This window comes from Sander lucioperca, chromosome 8 (genome assembly GCF_008315115.2).
Source record: "Sander lucioperca isolate FBNREF2018 chromosome 8, SLUC_FBN_1.2, whole genome shotgun sequence".
Classification (NCBI taxonomy): domain Eukaryota; kingdom Metazoa; phylum Chordata; class Actinopteri; order Perciformes; family Percidae; genus Sander; species Sander lucioperca.
In genome coordinates this window covers 36,640,506-36,659,808 of record NC_050180.1, presented here as the reverse complement: position 1 = coordinate 36,659,808, position 19,303 = coordinate 36,640,506, and the positions used below count along the sequence as shown (strand labels likewise).

Genomic DNA, 19,303 nt, shown 5'->3' with positions numbered 1-19,303 from the left:
ACAGGGGTGTCCCGGCACATAGTAATTTAAGTAAGTAATCTAAAACAGCTGAAAGTGATGCATACACCCCCAATTATTATTTTTTAGTTTATATCAATATTTTTTTAAGGAAATCGATGCCAAATGAGTAGCGTGAGTATATCGATCTATCGATACTGCAGGATCGATACGCCCATCCCTACCTTCAACACACCAACAGGGAGTTTTCCCAAACGGTTGCTACACAATGATACATTAAACATTACCTACAAAAAAGTATAAGCCTAGGTGAGTAATGTTGACTTTGATGGATCATCTCTCCGAAACAAGCTTTAAGTCTCTGCAAGTTGATTTATTATAGGGATGAACTGAAACCAGAGGCTGCCTGGATTGTAGGAGGTCAAGCTACAAAAATTACATTACATTAACATGTGATGTCTGACAAAACACCTTACATACACATTGTATGCTCTCAACAGGATTTATCTCTAAGAACTGTCACCACTGGACTGAAATCATTCAGTGTTGAAGTTTTAAATGAGTTTCTGCCAAGACAGGACATTTCTCAGATATGATTTTTAGAGCTGTAACATTGTCGATTTAGGTTTCAGATTACTGTATTAATCGTTTATTCTATAAAATAGTAAATAGCAGAGAATGCCCAACAGAAGCTCGGAGAGTTAAGGGGGATGTTTTCAAATGTTTTGCATTGTCATTGTTAGCATTTAGCTCAAAGCATCACTGTACAGCCTGACAGAGCTGCTAGCATTGTTGTATTCTTGTTGCTTGATAAATGAGTTAAACAATTAGACTGTCAAGAACGCTGATGATTAATTTTCTCTTGATTGACTACTTGATTACTAAACCTTTCAGGTTTTTAGTGTAAGCATATACAGTTTATATATATATATATATATATATATATATATATATATATATATATATATATATATATATATATATAGGCCTATATTCTGTATATATAGGCCTATACAATATGAGGATTTGCTGCTTTTTGTAAACATAATCAACAGATTAATTGTTTCATTCTTAAAAATAAAAATTAGTACAGTAGCAGTTGTTCCTATTTCTGGGGCCATGTCCAAGTGTCCTTGGGCAAGACACTGAACCACGAATTGCTCCCGATGCTGTAACATCGGTGTGTGAATGTGCATGAATGTTTGGCTGAGTGAGCAGGTGGCACCTTGTATGAATGTGAATGTCTGTGAATGGTGCCTGTACTATGTAAAAGCACTTTGACTAGTCGTTAAGACTAGAAAAGCGCTCTATAAATGCAGTCCATTTACATTTTGGCACTAACTCCCTCAGTTCAGTATCACAGGCAAAAGGCTGGCTGAGCCCCGGCAGCCGGCCATCAGCCGACCGTTGAAACCAACAGGAACAAGATCACAGTTTACTACTGAGGAAGTCTGAGCACTGTTCATACACAGAAATGTAATAATAGGTAATAAGGTTACATGGTTGCTAACGATAGTTGGGATTCAGCCACAAAGTAATTTACTAAAATAAAACTCAAGATTACAATATGAGCTGATGGGAGGAGGAAACTAAAGCATGGATGTAAAAATAGAATAATCCATATGGAGTCACTGACTGGAGGAGAAGGATGGAGAGGAAGAGGAAAAAAAAAAAGAACATGCAGCCAAATTTAAATGAGAATGTGTGAAACAGGAAACAAGTGTTTAGAATGAATGACAGAACAACTTCCTGTCGAGATACAGAGAGAGAGATGGGAGGGAAGATTTATTTTTAGATTTCTCTTGTAAATGCAAAACAAACTGAAATGTCACAAACAACAACACTCAAAGCAGTGCAGAGAGAGTATCCCCTGCAGCCACCAGTAGCCTCTTTTTCACCCCCTCAGTCCTCTCTAGTCATCCGTCACCCCAACATCTCTCTGTAAGTATCAACAGTCCTGTGGGCTTAAAGGAGGCCATAAAGAGTTTGTAGTGCTGTTCTTTACAGAGAACAGCAGCTGTGTTTAGTTTGGATTCTGACAGTTATTAAAGGATTTAATAGAGATGCGTTTTCATAGTGGAGAAAAGCATCAAAACATCTAGAAATAGGTTTGTTTTAGTCTATAAAAATGGCAGAAAATGGCACACAAAAAAAAAAACATTTCCCAAGCCAGCGATGTCTTCTTCCCATTGCTTGTTTTGTTCAACCAACAGTCCAAAACCTAAAGATTAGGGCTGGGCAATATATCGATATTATATCGATATCGTGATATGTGACTAGATATCGTCTTAGATTTTGGATATTGTAATATTGTAATATGACATAAGTGGTGTCTTTACCTGGTTTTAAAGGCTGCATTACAGTAAAGTGATGTCATTTTCTGAACTTACCAGACTGTTCTAGCTGTTCTATTATTTGCCTTTACCCACTTAGTCATTATATCCACCAAGCACCAATTGTCAACCATACAATATTGTCGCAATATTGATATCAAAGTATTTGGTAAAAAATATCTTGATATTTGATTTTCTCCATATCGCCCAGTTCTACTAAAGATATTTAGTTTACTATCACTTAAGACACGGAAAAGTAGCTAATGCTTATAATTGAGAAGCTGGAACTAGGTAATGTTAATAATGGGTAATAAAGATTATTAATTACAGCCTAATATTAATCGTTTCAGCTCTATCTTTTCAGAAGTCTATCTTGAATAGACTTTAATGACTAGCCTAAATCTCAACATGTACTGTAGTAGTTAAGACCTTCACACTGAAATACAGTCACATACGTCAACATCATCAAACTCTGTCAGAAAATTAATCAACAACTATTTGCATAATAGATTAATTGTTAAGGTAATTTATCAAAATGCCAAACATTTTATGGTTCCAGCTTCTCAAATGTGAGGATTTGCTGCTTTTCCTTTATTTATTTTAATTCACCTTTCAATATTTTTGAGGTTTGTACTATTGGTAGGACAAAACAAACATTGTGAAGGTGTCACTATATGCTCTGGGTATTTGTGAAAGAAAAATCTCTATTTTTATTATTGATCAAGGAAATAGCCTAATCGACAGATGAATCCATAATGAAAATAATCATTAGTTGCAGTCCTATACAAAATAGTTCAAAATTAGCTCCACCTCAACCAACTACAAATCAAATTAGTACTACTTAAATGATCTGAATACATCCTCCATCCCTGGCACTCTTGCAATAAAGTACTTTTTTAATGCTTTTCTCTGTTTTATATCATCATGATCAAATGTCTTTGAGAGAAGGTGACCCACTGACTGTCGACTATAAAAGAAACCAGACTCGGAGGTCGTGACTGTATGAATGAAACCACACTTACAGTCGGTTTCCTTCAACCTGCACACAGCAAACACACTTGAACCTTCATCTCAAGGACAGTGATCAATGCTTACTGCTTACAGACTTAAAGTGTGGGCGTGGGGACATGGAGCCTTTATACGTCACTGTTACATCATTGTTATATAAAACTGCAGGGCGGCCCTGGAAAATCAAAGAGAAGCTGAACAAAGGCTCTACTTATATCTTTCTATACAGTCATGAAACGTGTACAAGTACATTTACTCCAGTACTGTACTTTAGTGCAATTTTAAGGTATTTGCACCTATGTCCTTAAGTATTTCCATTTTAAGCTACGTCATACCTCTACTACACAACATTTCAAAGGAAAACATTGCAAAGAACACAACCCTAAAATTGGTGTGTGAGTTCTTTTACAAAAATGTCACCAAAGAGTAAAAAGAAGAATTTCAGGTACCGCTGTTGGCAGACGGAAACAGAACAAACTTAGGAGTAGAAGAGCCGAAACGATTGGTTGATTAATCGAATGGTCTTATATATTATTTCTCAACAAAAATGCCAGCTAAAAAATGCTCCAGTAATCACTTGATTGAAAATAGCGAAAAATATGTTGTGTTTTAAAATGTTTTGCATGAAAAAAGTTTAACCGATTACCAAAATAGTTGCCAATTAATTTGCTGTCAATCGACTAATTGTTTGAGCTGTTATTGTATATACTTCTGGGTAACAAAATATCATATTTTATAAGCTTTGTATGTTTTGTGTGCAAAAAAATCTTAATTTGTAAAGTAGTAACTAAAGCTGTCTGATACATGTAGTGCAGTAAAAAGTACAATATTTGAATATTCTCATATGAAAGATAGTAGAGTAGAAGTAGAAAGAGGCATAAAAAGAAAATACTCCAATTAAAGTACAACCCCAAAACTGTACAGTAGTTAGCCCAGTAGATTGAATGTAGACTACTTCACCACTGTCCAGCTTCAACACATCTGCTCTGAATCACTGATCTTCTGTATGAACATCAATCAGGCACTTTTAAATCAAAATAAAAGTGATTACCATTATTAAATCCCTATAGTGTCATTAAACTTTCCCTTTTAGGCTCAGACTTAACTTGTTCTAGTTTAGTTGTTCCTGCTGTTTGACACGGAGGACAGGACTGACAGTAACGTTAGTCAAACTCTCCGTGTCCTCAGAAACTAACGAAACCAGCAGTACCATCATATTCAGCAGTAGGCTACAATATGTAGTATTAGTAGCAGTAACGTTACTGTAAGCGGGTTACTCAGTTACAGTTACTCACCGTCATGTTTCTCCGCAGTTTGTGTCTCTGCTTCCAAACTGTCAAACTTCTCCAAACTTTTCTGAAAACACTGCAACATTCCTGCTTCCGCTTCCTGAAACCAGAGGGGGCGTGTCCGCAGCGGACAGCGGAGGAGAAACAGCCACACCTGTCGGATCGACTGGTCAGCACACACCCTACGGTCATACGGTAATTACAGTCAGCTCATACAGTGGGGTAAACAGGGGTGGAGGAAGTAAGCTACTCACAACTTTTACTTAGGCTACAGTAAGTAAGTAGAAGTGTCGTCTAAAAATAGGCTACTCCATCACAAGTTAAAGTCAAAGTAGCCTAGGCTACTACTTACTTAAAAGCTAATTGTTATACATTCTTGCTGACACATACGCATCCTAATAAAATATTATTAAAAATATTTTAAAAAAAATATTAGGCTATCATCCAATGAAACATGTGACACTGTATGAAAGAAGAATAAGATAGGCTATATAAGAAAGAAAGAAAGAAAGAATTTATTTTTCTTTCTTTCTTTCTTTCTTTCTTTCCCAGTTTTTACCTGCAGCACCTACATGCAACCACCAGATGGAAACCAAACACTGATGATGATCCTCTTTACTGAGATGCTCTGCTGCTGATGGATCTGTGCTCCTACAACAGCTGCCAAAGATATTGATCAAAATATTTTAAAATATAAGTGATCTAAATGTAAACCAAACCTACCATAATTTGAATAATTAATTTCCTGATGCTGTTAAAAGGGTCTCTCCAATTAGTCATGCTAGACATTAAAATGTGTTATAAACCGTTAAATAAATTACTATATATGCTAGATAATGCAGTTAAAGTAAAGTGTTATTAAGAAATGTGACAAATTAAATGTTTGACTGTAAATCAAAAAGTTTCAAAGTTAATCACTGTACAGTTTTGGCTGAGATATAGGCCTACTACTGTGTGTGTGTGTGTGTGTGTGTGTGTGTGTGTGTGTGTGTGTGTGTGTGTGTGTGTGTGTGTGTTCCTGTTAAGCTACCTTCGGGGACACAATTCAGACTAAAGACCAGATTTGGGACAAGGTTTAGGGTTAAGTAAGTAGTGGTTAGGGTAAGTCTCCATGAAATGAATGTAAGTCTATGTCCACAAAAGTGACCTAAGTAAACGTGTGTGTGTGTGTGTGTGTGTGTGTGTGTGTGTGTGTGTGTGTGTGTGTGTTGAGTTTTCATTGGTTGCTTCGGTCTATGTATGAATAGGGTAATCTGACCTTCTCCACGTGCACCCACACACACACACACACACACACACACTTACACAGAATAATAGTTCTTATTCATCAGCAAGTTGCTCTGCTGTTTGTTCACTTTGCTTTCATTTTAATTTCAAATTCTTCATCATTCCTGTTTCTGTCAACTGATCAAGTAATTTGGTTTGTTTTATTCCAGTGAAACTGTAACTCAAGCCACTTGCACCGTTGGTTTGATTTGGAAAACCATCAAATCAAATGGCGACTTATAGCCTAACCTGTTCTGGGTATCTGTGCTTTTATTCTTGGCATTATGAAGTACTAAATTGTACAGAAAAATGTGTATTACCATTATGTGTTAAACTCAGAATTTGTGAGCGGCACGGAAATAAATCTTTCATTTTTATTAATCCTGAACTGAACACAGCAAAGAGACATATATATTGATTATGTGTTAACCATTAGCTGTCACAGGATCTACACTGATGGGACAGACACACAGGTCCTCTTAAGTTGCCTAGTAACCTCCTAGCAACCGGTTTACCATTACATTAGCAACCTCTTCACTGGAGAACAGCCCAAATCCAAAGTCCACTGTTTTTCTGTTTGGTCAGAGAGCCTAGATGCAGCTAGTCTGACTCAGTGGATGTGGAGCCCACTGGTTTCCTCCATTTTTTGCTGACTTTTTTTTAAACATGCCGTTGATGTGCCTAACATGCTAGATGCTAGATGCTAGAAAAGAGTTAGTTCGTAGGACGTGTTGTCTGACTATGTCATAAGAAAAGAGTGATGTTTGTTTAAAGTATGCCTATAGGAAAGTTACAGAAATGGTCGAACACAGCCCCCCCAAAGTGTGAAATGGCCCTGTTTCTAAAAGTTAAGGGAACATCAAAGTGATTACAACTAATCCATATACCATAAATGTCTGTACTGGATTTCATGAAAATCCATCCAACAATTATTGAGATATTTCTTTCTGAACCAAAGTGGTGAATTGACCAACATAGCCATCCAGAGCCCAGCCTTTAGCATGGCTACAATGGTCACAGTTCTTTGCAATGGCAACGGTACACATAAAAATGGCTGCCGCTCTGACGTCCTGCTAGTGATTTAAATATAAATGTCTATTCGACTCTAATTCTAATTCTATGCTAAAACCTTAAATCTAAGCAACTTGCTTCACAGGTGTGTCCAGACCAGTTTATCTGGGGGACCAGGGTGTGGTCCAGCATCACACTGTGAGATAACTGGTAGAGGTAAGGTTAGTCTCGCTTTGCCAGACCTTCCTCCATCGAGGCGCAGCGGAGGAGCATCTGCCGAGTCCACACAGCATTCCGGGATGGGAGAAAAATGTGCTCTGGTTTATTGGCATCTCTTTAAACCAATAACAATCGTCTTGGACGGCGCTAAGCACCGTACGAAGCAACAGCTCCTCTGCAAAATAGCCTCAGGAAGGAACTTGTTTTGGTGGAACATGTGTACGTAAAAGTTGTTTTAGTCGTGCAACAGAAAACTCAGACACTGGACAGATAGTCTAGCTAGCTGACTGGATTTACCCTGCAGAGATCTGAGAAAAGATTAACCATCCTTATAAACTAGAGTTTAAAATGCCAACACAAAGGAAGCCCAAGGCAACGGATATCTGGCCTAAATGAGTGAAATCCAGCGGAACGTCGGGGATATAGATAGGGTAAGATTGGATGGGTGCATGTGAAGGTGAGAGCAAACACAAATCGGAGGAGACTGACTTTGACAAAACACCTGAACCTGTAACCAGTTAGAACAGACGGCATCTCCACCTGCTATCTCACATAATTACTCACATCACATTAATGCAAGTGTAATTGCAATCAGAATGCCACTGGATTGGTCAGACCACATCTGGAGGTAAGTCTAGTGATATTCTATATTTCCATCATCATCATCATCATCATCATCATCATCATCATCGTCTTCTTATTCTACAACAACAGTAATGATAAACCTCACAAATCTTCCATGAGTGTGATGTCTGTGTGTGCGTGTAGTTGTAGGCTATGTGGCGACAGATGGTCAACTTTCCTCACAAAGAGAGAGAGAGAGAGAGAGAGAGAGAGAGAGAGACTCTTTGGCTGAAATAAGTGGAAGATTTGTCACGTGATCCCCGGGGCCGTTTTAATGACGTAAGCACCATATGGCGCGTGCCAGGAGGGCGTGGCCTCAATATGCTAATTACCCCTCCAAACCCTGGTGTGTGTGTGTGTGTGTATGTGTGTGATGCTGAGTATAAAAACGGCATCCTCCCACACACACCTCAGAAAGCTCAGAGCAGGTCACGTACAGTCACGCACACGACACGCACATAGAGCGCGCGGGATGCGTGCGATCTGACGAACAGCGGCTTGTTACAACAGGTAGGCCTAGGTCTTTTTCATTTACAGATTAATAACAAATATCTGATTGATAAATTCCTCCTCTGATTGGTTCTTCGGATTTCTGTGCAATCTAACCTTCAGGATGATACATATGATTAGGCTATACCAAATGAATGCTAATTTAACTTAATTCGTTTTGCCTGTATCCAAATAAATCAGTGTAAAGAAATAACCTTATTTTAGTTTCTATAGAATATATAGCCTATATATATATATATATATATATATATATATATATATATATATATATATATATATATATATATATATATATATATATATATTTATATTTATATTCTATTCTTATTTCTTTTATAATTATAGCCTATTTCTTGTTTTTTTGGTGGTCTTTTATTCCCGTCCCGTATGGCTATGTCCGCTCACCTCCACCTGTCTGTCGATCTGTAAAATTAACGTTACCAGTCAGCGGAAAACTGAAAGGAAATAATAATAATAATAATAATAATAATAATAATAATAATGATAATAATAATAATAATAATGTGAAGCCCATTATTCAAAAGCGTCTACTTCCAGTCTACTAGCCTTCTTATAGGCCTAATGAACGGTGAATTTCTATGTTGCGTTCTAAGACGTCATTAAATCTGCCGCTTAGCCTATCCTAAATTAAAAAAAACATGATCTTTTCAAACGGACTTCATTTTGACGACTTTTAAACAGATACAGAATATTAATTTTATGGACCAAAGCTGTAGATTTGGAAACGATATCAATAACTAAACTGAATAAATAGCTGATTCCGTTTCTTTCTGGACAATCTGAAGGCTGTTTTTGCGACAGTTTTCGGGTTTTCTGATTAAATATAAAACTAAAGGTCTTCTATGTCACAGGCCTACATATTGTAAAGTCGTCCCGTGTCAAATTGTGAGTTTGGTCAGCGATATAAATGCAATAAACGTGACTCTGCGGTGAGTTATTTTTAGTTGCAACCAGCTTTATGTTGATTGAATTTTCCGTCTTATTTATTTCGACGTAGGCTAGTATATTATTATGTTCTACATTTTTTCCTGCAGACACAAGAATAATCATACTTCATGCATTTGTTTTAATACATATTATATATCAAAAGCCGCATTAATTAGGCTAAGGTTTTAACCTTCTTATATTTTTAGATCCCGATTTGAATCAGATTGAGAGCTTTCTGCATTTAAAAATCCCAATCAGTTAAAAATGTATATTCTTTCAAGTCACGAATGACAGCAGCTCAATTCATGTTTTATTGTGTTTCTGTTCATTTTATTCCCAGGAAAATAAAAGTTCATCATCAATCAGTAGCCTATATTTGCGGATTCTGTTCAACACATAGAAATGAAGCATGAATAGGCTATTGAGTCTGAGCCATGGTCTGAGCTCATGGGAATAATTCTTTTCGTCATTAAATGAATATATAAAAGTGTGGATTATCTGATAAATCATAATATTGTAAAATCAAGTCAAATAAAACTAACTTTCATGTGTAAATAATAAATAACACAAACCCATCTTGTAGGATGTGATATAAAAATGATAATGTGGAAATAAATGCCACTTGTTCTTAAAATATGAAATATTATCGAATGAGGTAGTTATTTATAACTTTTAAAAAATGTTTTAAAACCTTTTATTTATCATAACCAGGCCTCTAATGGGCAGTTGAATTATTTTCTATTAATAAGCTGCCTTCTACACACAGGGATTAAGTGTGATAATGAGTTTTGAATTGTTTTTTAAAGAACATATTTATTCTGTTTTCTTTAGTCTCAAACAGAGAATCAGCATCATGACCAGATCTGTGCGGGAGGAGCAGGAGTCAGTGGAGTCGGAGGAGCAGCAGGAGCTTAACAGCCCCTCAGAGGGAGGAGGAGAGGAGGAGGAGGACAGCCAACAACAGCTGGAGGAGGAAGAGGAGGAGGATGATGAGGACGAAGAGGAGGAGGAGGACGGCGAGAACAAACCCAAGAGGCGAGGGCCGAAGAAGAAGAAGATGACGAAGGCTCGTATTCAGAGGTGAAGGAGATTGATGTCTTTTAAAAACTAATATTTTTAGCTAAAATGCAAAAAAATGTAAAGTTTGACCTGAGGGTGGCTCTATAGAGGAAAAGTCATGCAGTCATTAAACAAGGTTCATCCTCAGAGGAGCAGGATTGTGATCATCTCTAAAGGGACAGAACTGAAATGTGAGCAGGCGGCAAAATCATTATTTCATGATGATACAAAAACAAAATCAAACTTTTGAAGGATATGATCTAAAAACCTATTTGTGGATGTCTTCTGTTCCATGTGAGTGACTACATATTGCACATTGAGCAGCAATTGCTGCCAAAATGCCTGTAAGCTAAGCTAACTACTTGCGTTTGCAGACATTTGTTTAGCTGCACATGACTGCTGATTATCACTACTTGGAAGTTACAGAAATGATAATTGATAACACAGCTAACATTGTATTTTCTTTGTATTTCTGCAGGTTTAAAGTCCGTCGGATGAAAGCTAACGCCCGGGAGAGGAACCGTATGCATGGGCTGAACGACGCTCTGGAGAGTCTGCGGAAAATCGTCCCTTGTTACTCCAAAACCCAGAAACTGTCCAAGATCGAGACGCTCCGCCTTGCAAAGAACTACATCTGGGCCCTGAGCGAGGTTCTGCGCTCCGGCAAGGCACCTGACCTCATGAGCTTCGTCCAGGCCCTCTGCAAAGGTCAGTCACCTTATACACCAACAGAATGTGCCGGGGTGACAAAGACCCTGTCTGATGAAATTGACATGTAGGGAAAAGTGATCGGCATGTAGATTCAACCTGAGAAGGTTTTTAATATTCAAATATCAGTGAAACCCACCAAAATCTTGACCAAGACCAGCTAGCAGCTCTGTAAGACTTAGACACAGCATGTGTATTGATCAGTATTGACTGATTATTGTCTCTCTGTTCTCAGGTCTGTCTCAGCCGACCACTAACTTGGTGGCAGGCTGCCTGCAGCTGAATCCTCGGACTTTCCTGCCGGAGCAGACCCCCGACCTGCCAGTTCACCTTCCCCCCGCCGGTGCTGCCACCTATCCTGGACACTACTCTTCCTACCAGAGCCCCGGGCTGACGGCCGGCCTGCCCAGCCCACCCTACGGCACCATGGAGCCCTCCCACATCTTCCACCAGGTCAAAGGTCAGCCCTACGGCTCGATGGAGCCCTTCTTTGATGGCGTCCTGGTGTCGGACGCCCCGCCGTTTGATCCGCCCCTCAGCCCACCGCTCAGCATCAACGGGAACTTCTCGTCCTTCAAGCATGAGACCGTTGCAGCGGCAGACTACGACAAGAGTTTCTCTTTCAGCGTGCACTATGGGGGTGGTGGAGCTGGGGGACACCCTGCCATCTATGGCGGCGGGGGGTCCAACCCGCGGTGCGGTGAGCTGCAGGTGGACGGGCTGATGGGCTTTGATGGACACTCACACCACGAGCGGATGATGAACGCCCAGCTGAACGCCATTTTCCATGACTCCTGAGGACGAGGACAGAGAGACCGATGAAGACAGAAAGACGAACAGTTATATAGAGAGACAGACAGTTCTGTGTATGTCTATCATTTCATAGCTGTCTTTCTTCCTATCCTTCCTTTCTTTTCTTCTTTCTGTCTGCATTAGGCTCTACCACCCCTCCTCATCATGAGGGTGATGATGTCGATGACGATGTCATGTTGATGATGTAACCTTCTTTGTAGCGCTTCATCCTGCAGAAGACGCTCTCTGAATGTCTCGTTAATTGTCCATATTATCACGTAAAAATAATCAATAGCCAATAATCAATAAGCAATAATCTGGACGAAACTATGCAATTTTGTTCAAACGTGAGCGATGCTCAGCGGATAATTCCAAATGTTGAAAGAATAAAGATTTCTCTATTTTTGGGTCTGTGCGTAAGGTGGCTTTGAGCCGATATTGAGCTGGTGTTGAGCCGGCGTTGGGCCGAAGTGTTCATGTTGTTCATGTGGTTTTTACTTTTTGCTTTTTATAACGTTCCTGTAGCGTTTTGTTAATCATTCATGTGACTCTTGTTCATATTTTATAAGATAGATGTTTATAAAGGCCTTTTAATAAAAGGAATACAACGTGATCTGAGAGACTCTGTTTATCATCAACAACACAACAAAACACTTCCGTTCAGTCCAGTTTACTGTGGTTGTAACCACTTTTTTCCAGGTTAGTTAAGTCCTCTTCAGTTTGGTCAAGTTCACGTTAGTCAAATTCAGCTCTATTCATAATGTTTAAATATCACATTTATATATAAAAAAACTGAAAAATCTATCAGTCAGGTGATATATATATAAAATGTGGTCAGTGTCACATAAAAACCCTTTATCTCCAGGTTTGGTCATGCTTAATTCTGCTGCAGACAACGATCTGGCTGTTGGACGGACCAGATGGATTACTGGTATTTGAAACAATTAGTCGATTAGTTTGATGACAGAACATTTATCTTGGTAACACTTTACTTCAATTCCCTTATTTAGCATGTATAAGTAAACACTGAATAAATAGTTTTATAAAAATCTGTTATAGTTGCATAGCTATAAGTGTTTATTAACGTAATTTGTCAACAACTATAATTCCTCCTGTGGGAACCTGTACACAAAGGCTGCTGTATAAACATCATTGTTGACAAATACTGTAAATTAATAAACACTTAAAATGTCCTTATATATGCTTACAACTACCTGTTGTAACTATGTATAAGGGGGTTAAAATAAAGCATATATATAAAAAATATTTTGATAATCGGTAAGTCATTTATTTCATTTCTTTTTGGTTTCAGCCTTTCAAAAGTTAATATTTGCTGGTCCTTTTAGTCTTCTATGATAGTAAACTGATTTTCTTTGGATTTTAGACTGCTGGTCAGACAAAGCAAGGAATTTGAAGACATTACCTTGGCTTCTCGGAAATTGTAATGGGCAGTTTTGACTAATTTTGAACAATTAATCCAAAAAAATAATCGGCAGATATTTAGATAGTTAAAACAGCTGTTATTGGAACCTAATTCCGAAATTCTGTTAAGCTGTTGTGCTGTTAAAGTAGTTCAACAATCCAACTTCCCACATGGCTGCTGTCAACTGGTCTGTCATAAACTGTACTAAGCCTTTTTAATATTATTGGAGAACACAAACCTGCAAATGTCCTTAAAAAATGTACAGCGTCAGCTAAAGCGATATTGAAGGTTGACGTGTTGGAGATACAAGGTTTCCACATGACAACAGTGCTATTTAAAGTGGTGTTCAGGCTCCAAGAATGATGAACACATGAAGAGAAAACACATATCTCCTTACAGAGAAAACCCTGTTAACATGTTAACAACATTATCACACAGACTGAAGGACAAAACCAGTGTGTGTGTGTGTGTGTGTGTGTGTGTGTGAAGGGCACAGATGTTCGTTCTGCAGGCTAGATTTTAATTTATGAAAATGATCTTGTTTATGCATGAGAGCCCCCCTCCATACACTGCTGTCCTGCTGTGTGTGTGTGTGTGTGTGTGTGTGTGTGTGTGTGTGTGTGTGTGTGTGTGTGTAAGTCAACAGGGACAATATGGTGGCCATATCCCACCATTTAGCCTCCCTGTTAAAGTGGAATAATAATGAAAGAGAGTTAGTCTGCAGCATAAAGATTCGTCAAAATGGAACAGAAACTATTCTAATAACACCTACTGGATATCTGGAACAAACCAGTACATCCATGGAACAAACATACCAAGTTTTTTTGGTAACAATTACAATGCTAAGAAAAGCTTTAAGTTAAATTACAAAACACTAGATTAATATAGAGATATGGGGGACATTTAAATTAAAACTGTTTGAAAAAGCGGAGCTGTTTATATTCTTTATTGGCAAAAGTTATTAATAAAAACATCATGTTGACATTTACACAGAATATAGCTACTGTAGTAACCGCAGCAGTATTAGCAGTATTAGCAGTATTAATAGTATTAGCAGTAGTCTTTGTGATAGAGGTTTTGTGTTTCAGTCTGTTGGCTGATCATAACACTGATTAATGCAGCTTAAACTCAGCCATCTGTCATCAGCACACACGATCATAATATGGTGTTTATACCACAGCCAGGGAACATACTGCTTTCTGATTGGTTGGCATGTGTCTTTTAAAACCATTTACAGTAGGAGAACAGTGTGCAGTGTCTGTAGTAGACTTTATAGTATATAGGGGTGTTGGTATGTGTATTTTTAACTGTTGGCAGCTATTTCACTGCCACTACCTCCAGTCATTATGCTTAGCTAAGCTAATCACCTCCTGGCTCTTGCTCCATATTTAGCGCCATTTGAGAAGCTGCTATATGTGCTGCTCTTTATTGGAGTTGGGGAAGTTAATTAGATATAAATATTAAGAAAAACTGCATATTGCATTCCAAGATGGTGCCCCATTAATTCAAAGTTGACCACTGAGCACCAGAGACAGTTTAGAAGTGAGATGCCGCAACTCAGAGTAATTTCCTGTATATGTTTCATGTGGGTTTCGCCACTGCCACGCCTCTTTTGATACAGCAGGTCCAGAGTGTATTGGTTCCAGTGGGCGAAGTGAACGTGAACACAGATTTTGACCGATTCTTTCACCCCCATAGTCACCAATGTAAATATTGGATCCATTTTTCACAAGTCACATATCACCCTTAAAATAACTCGCCCCTGTTTCCGCAGCGCAATAAAATTGTAGGCTATAGGCTACTTTACGCAGAAGTTTTCTACCCAGAAGTTATTGTAAACAAACATTGTGATTGGTTGTAAAAGGATGCCTATTGAGAAGGTTTTCAGAACCTTTAAAAACTAATCAAAAGTCTCATAAGGCATGTTGACTCATTAATGAAATAAAACTGACTGAACATGACCTCAGACAAAAAGCAGCAACAGTCACACATACTGATCAAACTGGCAACCCTCAATCCAACCTGGCAACTTGCTGATCTAAAGAGCAGAAAAGAAGCTGCCAAACTTGCCCCACCTTTACCAGCATTAAAATAATAGGGTATGTAGCCTACATTAATCTACCTATAATTATAATCTAATAATATAATATACAGTATGTTATTCCGAAAAGGGCACTTCTGCATAATGAGTAGCCTAGACTACTTATAGGCCTACATTTTGATGCTAATACTTTTGTACTTTTACTTAAATTAGTTTTTTTGAATGCAGGATTTTGAATTACACTGCATTGCTATTTGTATCGATTATAAATGTTTTTTTAAACATGCAAAATATGCAAAGTAACTTATAGCCTAATTTAGTAAAAAGTTGCATAAAATGGAAATACACAAGTAAAGTAGGGTATCGCCTAAGTAGGCCTACCTCAAAACTGTATTTAAGTATAGTAGGCTACTTGAGTAGGCTAAATGTACCTAGGTAGGCTACTCCCTACAACTAACAGCAAACACTGGGACATTATCAATCAGAACTGCCTTATAATCATTCAAAGTGCTTTAAGTTTACTCACCGTATGTGTGCGAACTCCCGCTTGGATGAAGGATACACGCGGGAGCGCGCACGCCCTAAACACCGGTGAATCTGCCGCGTGCCCGAGCTTTGAGTCCAGTAAAGCTGCTGCCTGTCTCCATAGCGACGACACCCCGGAAATACAACATAACCTTCAGAGGTGATCAGCTTACCGTGTGTTTAGCTGCCGCTTTGTTTATCGAAGAGGAACAAACTCATACCGGAGTTTGTTTGTTTTGGTCGTCGGTTGAGCCCGTAAACATGTCGGAGCCTGAGGAGGAGCTGCAAGGAGAACAGAGGGACAGCACGAAGAAAAAGAAGAAAGAAAAACGAAGCGCCATGAAGAAGAAGAAGAAGAAGAAGAAGAAGGAGGAGGAGGAGGAGGAGGAGGAGCGGGAGCGGGAGCGGGAGGAAGAAGAAGAGCAGCAGCAGGTGGATGAGGAAGAGGAGCACAGGTGAGTGTTTTTTCTGAGGGTTCCTTCAGTAGGTTCCACACAGAACCTTAGAGAGCTCTCTGGTTGGTTTATATACAACATATGAAAGAACAGAAGATCCTTAAATCCTTCATTTCAGTTAAAGTATCTACAAAGTATCAACAATCATAAACTCGTTCAAAGTAAAAGCCCTGCAGTCAAAACCTTACCAAAGTAAAACGAAAAGAATGGATTTAAAGTATTAAACTGATTCATTGATGAAAATATGTAAATGAGAAACATGTTGTGTTTGTGTGTGTCAGTGAGTGTGTTGTGCTGCGTGGGATCTTCAAACTGGGGAAGAGGAGTCACGATGTCCTGCTTACCCAAACCAGGCTGACATGGATCCCCATCACCCCGGAGACCCCCACAGGTCAGCATGGTAACAGGCTGTCATGGTCACATGACGACTCATGTCGTCTTGCTGATGCAAGACAGACAGACAGACAGACAGACAGACAGACAGACAGACAGACAGGCAGGCATACCGTGTGTATGTTGAGGCAGCTGGTGCTGTAATGGAGAAGTTTTGCCATGTTGAGACCACCTGAAACATGACATCTGGACACACACGCATGCATGCACGCACACACACGCGCACACACACACACACACACACACACACACACACACACACACACACACACACACACACACACACAAAGCTATATAATCACTCAAACAATTCAACTTTAACAAATAATAAATCACAAATACCAACACATTCTGACCATGATTATTGTAACAATAACATGAGCTGCAGCTGATCCCAGACCTGTGTGGGAGAACATATCTAAGCTCCGCTAAATATATTTGCTCAAATACAGGTGCAAGGTGATCACAACCGGTAGATGTCAATTCAAACAACACAACACATTCCCACTTCTGGTGCAGACAGAAGGTTAAAAGACAAAACCGCGGAGTCGGTGCACTTCCTTGATGCTGAAACACTTAGGTCAATATAGGGAGCACTTAATGAGTAAACAGGGGAATTCAGACGCAGCATAGATTACTCTAATGTGTGAGTGTTGTACTGTACACAGTCCAAAAATAGATTTTAGGAATAAGAATAAGAAGAATCGTTACGTGAGTCTTTTCTTTATTCTTTCTTTCTCAACCCCTACCACGTGGACTGATTGCAGGTGCCGGCCTCTGAGCATCTCTCATACAGCATCTGAGCCATGTTGGTCTCCTGCAGCTCTGATCACAGTAAAAGCTAACAGAAAGAGATTCCTTCTCCTGCGATTACAGGAAGTAGCTTGATATCAGGCTGACTACATCTCCAGCTTGCTAAAACATAAAACAACTAAAACGCACACATTTATAGACACAGATTTAGTGTGTGAAACTTAAGGAACTAAAACAGGAATGTGACTGACCCTTTAAAGGTTAACACAGTCTCCGGTATAGTCACGTTGTGGTGTTATTGTGGTAATATTTTGGTATCATTGTGGTAATATAATGGTTTTATTTTTTACTTTTTTGGTATTGTCCTGTGTTGTGTGTTTGTTTTCAGTTGAAATCCACTCAGACAGATTGGTTAGTGGAGCAGGATGAAAGTGTAAATGCGCTGTGTGTGTGTGTGTGTGTGTGTGGTTGACGCCAATCTGTTTTGCTGTATTTCATCCAAGGTAATGTCATTAAGCCAGCACTGTGTGTGTGTGTGTGTGTGTGTGTGTGTGTGTGTTGGCAGTAGTATAGAGCAGTTGGTTCGGCCCGTGGGGGGTTATTAGAGTCTCTCAGTGTGAGGAGATTAACACACACACACACACACACACACACACACACACACACACACACACACACACACACACACACACACACACACACACACACACACACACACACACACACACACACACACACACACACACACACAGAGTCAGCCTGTCAGCATGCTGTGTGTGTGTTGATTAGATATTTCTATATAAATGGATCAGCTGTTGTTGTTTATTTGTACACATGAATGTGTTTCACTGTTTCACCCAGCAGCATGTCTCTCTGTCTGTCAGGGAGATCTGAGCTGGCAGGCAGACAGACAGACAGATAGATAGACAGGTATCGTACCCGCAGTAGTATAAAAGCATTCCAAATGACACCCAGCCCAATTTGCAGTTAGTTTACAAGAAATCAAAGTACTGTTTTGTACTAACATAAAATCATGGAATATACATGCAGACGGATTTCAATAGTTTCAGAGAGTTTCAAATGGGAGGAGAAATCTTGTCCCATTCATTTTCTCAATAGACGATGTAAGGTGATTCCAAGAGCACTTGCTTATGACTTGGATCAGCATTAAATTCTCCTCGTTGATTCGTCAGTACAAAAGAGGAACAACTGTGTTAAGACATCTTGTTCTTTGATTTAAAAAAAGGTTAAGGGTAGAAGTTCATTACGACTCTCAAGGTGTATTTCAGTTAGACACATCAAATCACCGAGCTTAAATTCTGTTATGTGGGCTGCTAACGTCGGGTGGAAGCTAATGATTACGGTGTTCAGAAAACTAATAATACAATCTGAGGTTTATATTAATTCACTTTTGCATTCTGGGTCAGTTTTGAATTAGTCTGGCTAGACCGCAGATACATTCTAGGATAGGAGAAAAAAACTCCCTGGGTTGTTTGCATTTCTTTAAACCAATCACAATCGTCTTGGGCGGTCAGAATAGTCTCTGGAAAGAACTTGTTTTGGTGGAACATTTTCACCCTACAAAAAAGGGCCACATCAAATATTAAATTAAGTTAACTGTTCACACAATACAGTAACATGAGCTATTCAAATTAGCTGGATACATGGTTAAACGTAATTTGCTTTTACCAGTCTATCGCCGTGTGTACTCATTGGTCCCAAAACGTCCCAGTTAGATAGTAAATGCCGTTAACACAGCCTATTCTTTGTAAATCTTTACAATCATTCCCCGAAAAAACCAAGCAGGTCTGCCTCATTGCACGATCCAAATTTTCTTCAAAACTTGCCTTTTGTTGTTGTTTCCCGAAAAGAAGGGAATTTGAGAACAGCAACACACAGAGAGCGGAAGGTGAGGGATGTTAGGTTTTGTCCTGGAAACATACTTCCGTTGATCCAGACTAATTTTGAATGAATTCAGCAACTAGGCG

At 39.0% G+C, this 19,303-nt stretch overlaps 3 protein-coding genes across 6 annotated transcripts in view; 2 read left to right on the top strand and 1 right to left on the bottom strand.

Annotated features, from left to right (window-relative positions):
- The window catches only part of itprid2 (ITPR interacting domain containing 2), a 46,172-nt gene extending 41,440 nt beyond the window's left edge, over window positions 1-4,732 (bottom strand). For all 4 annotated transcript variants that reach the window (XM_031280923.2, XM_031281041.2, XM_031280971.2 and 1 more), the window contains exon 1: window positions 4,595-4,732. The gene's annotated coding sequence lies outside the window, so the exon portion shown is untranslated. The remainder of the gene's footprint in view (window positions 1-4,594) is intronic.
- Window positions 4,733-8,072: 3,340 nt separating this feature from the next.
- Window positions 8,073-12,338, top strand: neurod1 (neuronal differentiation 1). The gene is made up of 4 exons (XM_031281794.2): window positions 8,073-8,218; window positions 9,998-10,246; window positions 10,704-10,933; window positions 11,169-12,338. Exons 2-4 carry the CDS (start codon window positions 10,020-10,022, stop codon window positions 11,729-11,731), a joined length of 1,020 nt encoding a protein of 339 aa, XP_031137654.1. The 5' UTR covers window positions 8,073-8,218; window positions 9,998-10,019; the 3' UTR covers window positions 11,732-12,338.
- Window positions 12,339-15,796: 3,458 nt separating this feature from the next.
- The window catches only part of cerkl (ceramide kinase-like), a 31,368-nt gene continuing 27,861 nt past the window's right edge, over window positions 15,797-19,303 (top strand). The window contains exons 1-2 of the mRNA XM_031282198.2: window positions 15,797-16,169; window positions 16,451-16,560. Coding sequence (XP_031138058.1) covers window positions 15,976-16,169; window positions 16,451-16,560 — 304 coding nt within the window. The 5' untranslated portion in view covers window positions 15,797-15,975. The remainder of the gene's footprint in view (window positions 16,170-16,450; window positions 16,561-19,303) is intronic.

Coding starts and splice junctions, on each gene's coding strand:
- neurod1 (XM_031281794.2), top strand. CDS start 10,020: ATGACCAGATCTGTGCGGGAGGAGCAGGAGTCAGTGGAGTCGGAGGAG. Junction 10,247..10,703: donor ACGAAGGCTCGTATTCAGAG/GTGAAGGAGATT, acceptor GTATTTCTGCAG/GTTTAAAGTCCGTCGGATGA. Junction 10,934..11,168: donor CGTCCAGGCCCTCTGCAAAG/GTCAGTCACCTT, acceptor CTCTGTTCTCAG/GTCTGTCTCAGCCGACCACT.